Source organism: Columba livia, chromosome 1 (genome assembly GCF_036013475.1).
Source record: "Columba livia isolate bColLiv1 breed racing homer chromosome 1, bColLiv1.pat.W.v2, whole genome shotgun sequence".
In the NCBI taxonomy this organism is placed as follows: Eukaryota; Metazoa; Chordata; class Aves; order Columbiformes; family Columbidae; genus Columba; species Columba livia.
In genome coordinates this window covers 200,286,410-200,294,882 of record NC_088602.1, presented here as the reverse complement: position 1 = coordinate 200,294,882, position 8,473 = coordinate 200,286,410, and the positions used below count along the sequence as shown (strand labels likewise).

Genomic DNA, 8,473 nt, shown 5'->3' with positions numbered 1-8,473 from the left:
CCGGCGAGTTTCCCTCTCTCCTCCAACGAGCCCCGCGGGCACGCAAACTGCGCGGATGGGAGTCGGAGGATACCTGCCACGGAACCACTCTCAGGGGCAAGCCAGGGGGGGCTGTTCTCCTGAAAACCTTTGATTGTATCGTGCTCCCCTACCCCGCGCAACTAAGCGCCGCCCGGGCAGGCTGCGCCCTACGCGCCCGCAGGCGTTCCGCGCTGCCGAGCGGAGCCGGCGGCCCCGCGCTGCCTGGGGCGGGCCGGGCGGCCGCCGCGCCGGGCGGGGTGTGGCCTCGCCGTTATTTATGAGCTCCAGCCCCTATTTGCTCACTAATGATGCACCCGAGGCCTCGGTGCTTCGCTAACGCGGCGGCGGCGGTGAGGGCAGCGCCTGTAACTGGAAACCAAAACCTTCACCGTCTCCGCCCGGCCACTTTTCATTCACTCCTAGGTGCTTAATTGAGGGCTGGAGAGAAGCGCTCTGGGTGCGTTAGGAGTCCAGCTATACGGATTATTTTATAAAGGAGCCGGGAGTACCTTTGCAACCACCGGGAAGAGAGACTTTTCCTTTTTTTCTTTTTTTTACTTTCTTTTTTTTTTTTTTTTATTTCTACCCCCTACAATGAGCCAAGTTTGGAAATAAAATTATCTGGTGGCAGGAGTGGAGTCCATAAACTGACAGAAACCAGATCAAAATCCATATTACTGGTTCCTCCAATACCTGGGTAAGCATAACTAAAAGTTCTTTTTCTTTGCTGTAATAGATGTGAAATGTGTTTGATGGTTGAATTTTCCTACTGTTCACAGATAGTTAAAGCAATGTTTTCCAGATCAGTGTAGTCTGTTTGGCTTTTTTTTTTTTTTCTTTTCCCCCTTTCTTTCCTTTATTCTGCTGAATGATTTTCCTTACAGCATTTAAGGGCAGGACTCAGCCTTTAGCAGATGACACCTGCACAGCACTTCACAGCAAAGCTATATAATACTTTCCAAAAGCAATGCAGCATACTGAAAGCGACGTCCACGGCTGGAAAACTTCTCCTCTTTACTTGGTAGCAGTTTGCTGCTTTGTTTACAGTTGTAACATGTTATAAAAGCAGAAACGTAATTCAACATTGCTTTCTGTCTGTCCTAAAAGATTCTTTAGAAGTACTTGCAAGGCTTTAGGTCTGTGGGTTGTCAGCAGAGATCATGTGCACAGGACATGCTGAATATAGTATCATGACTTACTGAGATAAATTCTGAACTGGGATATAAGCCCAAACCGAGAATCAAACCTGCAATGAGTTTGTGTTCAGCAACCAGGTATGTAAATCTCTGAAATTAAACCTATTTCTATAGGTAACTCACATGTCAGACCCCCTGAGGTACCCTTTTGGCACTGTATGCATATATTCTTTATGTGTCTAACAGCTGGGTAGGAACCATGCAGCTCAGAATTTGAATCTTATAGTTACTTGTCACTTCTGTGTTAATAGTGAAGATCTGCAATTTGAGCAATGAAATGTAGCAATGTTTCACTCCTGTAACTGATTGCATTAGAATTGGCAGGAGGCATGAGAGTGGGAGGGAAGGAGTGCTGAAAGGTTTCTTATTATTTCCTACAGTATCGTTTAAGGGGAGAAAGCCACACACTTGTTCCTCTTTGACTTTTTATCTCTATAGCAAGGAAAGCATAGTGCTACTACTGTAAAATACTAATCCCATTGCATCTGTTAAATCACATGTTGAGTATGATTGGCTATTTCTTTTGGCTTGGCAAAGAAATTTTATCAGGATTTAATGGTATTTCTCTCTTAGAAGAGGGGTTAGTTAAAGGATATCCCATGGGCTAGTCACAAGGTTTTAACTTTAAAGCCCACAAAGCAGCATTAATACTAGAGTTCGTGCAGCCTGTTAAAAAATTGTTCTTGGCGAAATCCTTGCAACTATCATTTTATTAGTTAACAGACCCTTAGAGACAATTTGGAGCTGGGCCAGGATGGATATGTTTCTCCTGTAGACTAGATCTGTAGCTGGCACATTTCTGACACTGGTGCTTTTGTCAATTAGCAGAGTTGTAGCATTACTTGATCTTCCTGCATTTCTCAGTACTCCAGAGCAAATTGTGAAGGAGAGTTCAGAGTATGGCTACAGCTCTGTGCACTGGCTCGCACGCCCTCCATCCCACCCCCAACTCAGTATGAAGTTTTCGTGCCGAGAGAAGCCTTTCAAAACGATTTACAGTGAGTGGGTAGGAATGACAGAGGTAGTAACGAGATACGGGGCTTTTACTGTTAAGTCAGTGATGTGGATCCAGCCCAAATTGCTGTTGACCTAAAGTCATCCCTGCCTGACAGCTGGTTCCTGCCATGTTGTGGTGGTTACAGCCTGGTTCTTTTAGGACAGGTGTGAATCTCGGAGAGACTGAATGAACAAGCATGTAGAAATATTGACTTCCACTGGAGGGACTGTAGTGCTAGACCAGAGCTGAGGTAAAGAAGTATAAGATGATTGTGCAGGCAACAAAACTCTTCACGAAATAAAGGTATAGCCTTTCTTCTAGCTGTAGGGTTTGTATCCTTTGAAGTGCTTGCAGTTACCATAGAATCAAATATATCACCTGATTAACCAACAAGTGTCTAGTAGAAGGGCTATTGATGTCAAAAAGAAATATATATATATATATATATATATATATATATATCTGTAAGCAGGGTAAAAGAATGGGCCTAAAATGATGGTGTGTTTTATTCTCACTTTCATAGCTGAGCTGAAGAACAAAGTTCTTATCATAGGTGGATGAAATTTGGACTTCATAATTTTTGGAGAGATGCTGTTTAGGAGAATTATATCTATGCAATATTCAGCTTCTAATGTCTGTTGGGTTCTATGGGTCTGGTCCAAAGACCACTGGAATTGATAGAAAAGTTTCACTAACCTCCAGTGAGCTCAAGCCCTCCCTGAGCTAAGATGGGATTGTTTTGGGATGTTCTCTGAGGAGCTCAGTCTTCTTAGCAGCTAAACTCTGCAAAGTGAAAGTAGATTCAACAGATATGCAGAAGTAGCAGAAGTATCAAGTGTTATGCCCTGTCCAGTGCCAGGTATTGTTAGTGCTCTGTAGAAATCCATGAGGGGAAGAACAGCTATCCCAAAAATCAAATGTTGGCTAATAGTTTCAAGCACGTAGAAATACTTTTGGTGTCAATGGTTTTGAAATTAGTGACATGCAGACAGGTTTTCAACTTAAAAAAATAAGGATGTAGAGGGCTATTAGAGCACTCAGCTTACTAAAACTAAAAGCTCATTTCCAAGCACCTTTGACTTCAAATGTCTTAAAAGAAAACAAACAAACAAACAACACAACCCTCATCCCACCCCCACCAAAAAAAAAAAAGGTGCTCAAATATGATGTAAAGTAAGGAGAGACATCTAAAAATATCAGCCAGCTTTTTGTTTGTGAAACTCTATCTCCTGTCCTTGCTTTGCTCTGCCTTGACATTTACTATAATCATTTTTCCAGCAGGTGGAATTGTTCTTATTTAAATAAACTGAATCTCATGCTGTAGTCTGCCTTAACCAAAACTCAGGTTCTGTTGGTTCATACTAACAGGCAGAGAGCTCCTTTTGTGCCAGCACAGAAGACCACTGGATAAAACCATTTTCAGATGTACAAAGCAAAACCAGAAGTGCTGTACCTCCTTCATGTTATCATATATTATGGCTTCAGCTGGAAGAGCTTCCTAACACAGATCTTCCTGTAGTGTTGTTTTTGTTCCACAAAACTGTAAAACAACAGTAATGTGATATCTCTGTCTTTCAGGTTTTGTTTCTTGGATATTAAGTTGCAAATCTGAGAAGATGGCATTTCTTGCACTGCACATGTTGATTGGGATATTTATTTACTTTAGCGATGTAAAAGGATCTTCCCAGCCTCAAGCAAGGGTATTTCTAACATTCAATGGTAAGAAAGAAGATAAACATTCTTAAGCAAATGTTATGATTGAACATGTTCTTCTTCCCCTTAAATTCAGTAACTGAGTAGAAATTGGCTTTTTGATCTGCATCTACAATTATTATTTTTGGTTTGTGTTGCTAAGTACCCGTCAGCCTATATTAGATTTTTTTTTTTTTTACATTAAGTTCATTGCTACTGTAGCTATAGGTAAATAATTAATAATACCTTCTCTTTATTGTGAACGTTATTATGGCTTGCTAACAACTAAAGGGTGTATTATCCTTAATTTTGTTTGGAAAAGTTGATAGCACATGAAATGTAGTGAAAGTTTATTAGGGACTGGAGTTGTTTTCATTCAGTGCCCAACTGAAACACTTTATACTCAGAAAATCAGGCTGCCTAAAGGTTTACCAAGACAGCTGGTAAGGCAGAGTCCTTTGGCAAAATATCATTCCTTGAGCAATTTATACAGTATATCAGATGTTGCAATCACTGATGCCAGCATATGGTAAACAAACAATCATAATTATTATATTCAAAAGGAAGGTGCATTTACTTCTGAAGTGATGAGCAGTACCTCATTACTGCAATTACCTCAGTATTACTTTAATAGTATGGTAGTTTATTGTTCTGGTATTAATCCTTGATTAAATGCTGATTTTTAGCCACCACTTCAAACTATATGTTATTTGGTCTTATTGGTTCTGTTAAATTTGAGCAGAAATTCTCCATCTCTACATATAGGGGCTTCAGCATTCTTCAGCCCTCTGCCTTTTCTGTGATTGACTTTGAGGCACGAGGGCTTGCTACTCCCTGCACCAATAGTTTCTGGTTTAGGATGCTTTATGTGGTTCGCAAGTCCAGGGGTGCCCTGCAACTGTCATGTCCTGATATGGAAATAATTCTGTGTGCTATGAATAGTCTTTAAAAATCACTTTAAAGATAATCATAGCTAGTAGAGTATCTTAAACTGCTATTTGCTGCCATGATCATAACTGTGTACTCTTGAGCCTGAGAGACATCCAGAAGGAGACGTGCTAAGTTAGACCTACAAATATCAAACAGCAGACTGAACAGTTACAAGACATTGTATATTGTGGAGCATAGGACCCTAAACTTATGAACATGATACTTAATAGGTGTAAAGTGTCATGGTTCCAGTAAAAGCGATAGTAGAAATTACATTCCAGGAGGAACTGCCAAATTAAGAAGTAGGCAAGAATTTCTTGTCCTTCCTTAAGTAATGCTGACTTAATGTAGATGGTACTGATTCTACACAACTCAATGCACTAACAAGTTTGGCCATGGTTGTGTGTTACACCTGCACGTTTGTCACAGTTACACAAAACAGAATGATTCAGATTTCCACATTGTGTCCATGGTGGCCTGGAAAGCAATCTGGGCTTCCCCAGATCTCTGCTATGAGCATGAAGTGGGAAGTGACCTACTGAGGTTTTGTGGTATTTAGCTTTGTGAATGGGATAGAATCATCATGAGGGGCAAATGGTTTTAACTTGCACTCCAGAGATTTGTGTTTTGTTCCTTCATTATTCACAGGTATCATGCAAGTCTGAAACATAGAACATAGGGAAAAGGGGGAAAAAAACAAAACAACAACAAAAAAACCCCAAACAATCCTAGGAATTTAAGGGAAAAGAAGACAAAGTGAATGGAAGCCTTAGTTTCTCTATCCCTCTTTGAAAGGAGGTTGTCCCTTCTTCCTTTAAAAGAGGTTATGACAGCTTTCTGTCACAGCAACTCCTTTCTCTGGTGAGGTTCTTGGGCCCCAAGAGCTCTGGCACCCCAGGACAGCCCTGGGGTCAAAGCCTCAGCTCTCAGGTTCCTGACTATAACCTTGCTGGGCTACCTCAATTACAGTTCATTTCTGAACTATCATGGACAGTTGTTGCAAGTTTGGTGTCCTCTCCTTGATTTTTAAAGTGATGCTTCGAATGGGTAAAACTGAGAGTCTCTGGCTTCAGTGAAAGTCAGGGGAAAGAAAGTGCCACCAGAGCCTTGCTATACTATCTTGTTCTCTTAAAATGGACGTTTTACTTTCTCTAATTCTTATTTTAACTTTCAACCATCAAAAACTAAGGACTTTAAAATATTTTTTTTTAAAGGATCTTTCAAAGTCATCAAAATAAGAAAGTAATCGTGCGTTTTAAAATATGATGAATAATATCTGAAATAAAGGGCTGAGATTTTCATACAATATAAAACCGGTAAATTTATTTTTAAGCTTGATTTCCAGATGGTAAGAAAGAGCTTTCATTATGTGAAAAGACTTTGCAAGTTATGTGTAACAAGGTAATGGCCCCACCTGTAGTATGAATGTCTGTTCCATAAATCTTCATTTATTTACATGGGTACTGATATAAGAGAAAAAGGTGAAACTTCATATTGTTCTCTTGCCAAGTGTGATAATATTCTTTCTGCTTAAGTTCCTTCATAGCTTATTGTTTTTAAATCATGTAGAAATATCAAGTTATTGGCTGTCTCCATGCCGTGAAATGTTGTCAGTTTTTATGGAGAACTGTCACTCTCGTAAAGTGCATAATGTGAAAATAAAACTATAATTAGGACTCCTTATGTTTTAGAAGACATTAGACAATAAAGACAAGTCATTCAAGCTTAGGATACTTGCATGATATCTTTCAGGTTCTGAATTGGATTTGGCTTGGTGTCTATAATTACATTGCATAAGTTTTGAGGGTAGAATGTATACAGGAGGAGAAAATGAGTGACGCTTTTCAAAGTTAACCTGCTCCTTCAAGATCAAGTCAATTGAGCTTATTCACATTGCAGCATTTCTCATGGGAAAATCCAGCAAGTACCTTGACCTATTCTGTTGTTCATCAGGAAAGATAAAAATGCGAATCATTTGAATCATGGGCTGCTTTTCTTTCTGCCATCTACTTCATTAAGAATCAAATGTAATTAAAAAGTAAGCCTGGGTAATACCTCAAGAGCCTGATAATAGGGATTTTTGCAATTAACTTCAATAGATGAAGGACTGCAACCCTAATTTCTATTTTTGAAATCAAAAGCCTGGCCCCTTGTCTAATTAAAATGTAGCTCATGACTTAGCTGAGATTGTTAAATGTGTGTCTGACGTGAGTGTGGAACTTATTGCTGTCTGCACCCTGAGTGGCTTGAAAATTGCAGCGCCATACAGAGCCCCGAGGCCTGATTTCTATTGCTTTGCACCTGGTAGAGCCATTTACTAGGATGAAGGAAAGGGTCAGGCTGGAGCTGAACTGCATGCTTTGCACAGGTATATGGTCATATGTGGCACTAGGCTTATGGAGAATCAGGCAAAGGGGTTCTCAGTTTGCTTGGAATGATTTGTCATAATGATTCCATTGATGACAAATTAGATGGATGATTGATCATCCTGTTCAACTGTGATGCCTTGAACCATAAATATTTGTATATCTGCACTTGAAAAGCCCTTACAGTTGAAGAAAGAAAGGTGGATGCAGATTTTTCTGATTCTAAAATTGCAAAGATGTGAGTTTTGTTGTGCAGCAGATGCTGTAATGTTGGGGAATCATCTGTTGTGTTACCGTGGAGCATGAGAGAGAGAGGGAACCTGGGGTGGGAGAAGCCAAGGACTTGACACTCCCTGAGCTATAAGTGTACCGTCCCCCCTCCTCTTACCTCCTCAGGCTCCTTGGCTCTGGAATAGATCTTCCTTAATCTACTTAAATCACTCATCATAATTTAAAGCACCATAGTTTATTTTCTACCCATAGCAAAAGACTTACCTTATCTGTTTATGAACTATCAAGCATAGTGTCTGCTGTTTCTCAGGCTACATGCATTCCTCCTTGTTACTGCATGTTCCTGAGCAGATAATTGGGACCTGTATCCTTCAGTCTTTAGAAGGGCAAAACCTTTCTCAAATCAGTGGGAATATTATCAAAATAAGAAAGGAATCATTAGACTCCAGGAGAGTTTCAGACTTTCATTTCATTCCAGCTCACATTTACATTTTGGGTTTTGGTACAACCCTAAAATCTTGGGCCATACCATTTTAACATCAGATTCTGAATCAGTCAAAGCAGCTTCACTACTTATTTTGGAAAACCCACTCAAGCAAATCATCTTTAAGCTTTGAATTTGTATGGAGACACACAACCAAGTGATAATTTCTCAATTTAGTGGAAGCATTTCATGCATTCCTACCTAAAATGTCTGGTCAAGCAGATTTTTCCCATGCAGATTCTCCCATTGTCTCCAGTGAAAATTCCATACGAGAAGTGGATCAAGGCTAATTTGCAGACAGTTTTGTTCCTCTTTTTGTCATGAAATTACTAGAACACGTAAAGCGCTTTTAAGAAAGTATCAGTCAGCTTCATTAATGACAATTAAAAAGCATAAAATGTCACCAGAGCAACAGCAGCACTTATTTAACTGTCAACATATTTTAAAAGATTTAATGCAACCCCTGTGGTTACCCTCAAGGAAAAATAAAGGAACTGAGAACCATTTTCTTTGAGCTCTTGAGCAACAGCAGTACAACGTGTTTTTAAACAATCCC

General features: G+C 39.8%; 1 protein-coding gene across 2 annotated transcripts in view; it reads left to right on the top strand.

The window, feature by feature from the left end:
* Positions 1-322: 322 nt before the first annotated feature.
* Positions 323-8,473, top strand: part of SEMA3C (semaphorin 3C) — a 122,620-nt gene continuing 114,469 nt past the window's right edge. Inside the window, exons 1-2 of one of the 2 annotated variants that reach the window (XM_005512068.3) lie at positions 323-718; positions 3,793-3,933. In XM_005512068.3, coding sequence (XP_005512125.1) covers positions 3,831-3,933 — 103 coding nt within the window. In that variant the 5' untranslated portion in view covers positions 323-718; positions 3,793-3,830. Of the gene's footprint in view, positions 719-1,186; positions 1,296-3,792; positions 3,934-8,473 lie in introns of those variants that run through there. The other variant, XM_005512069.3, reaches the window with a different exon arrangement.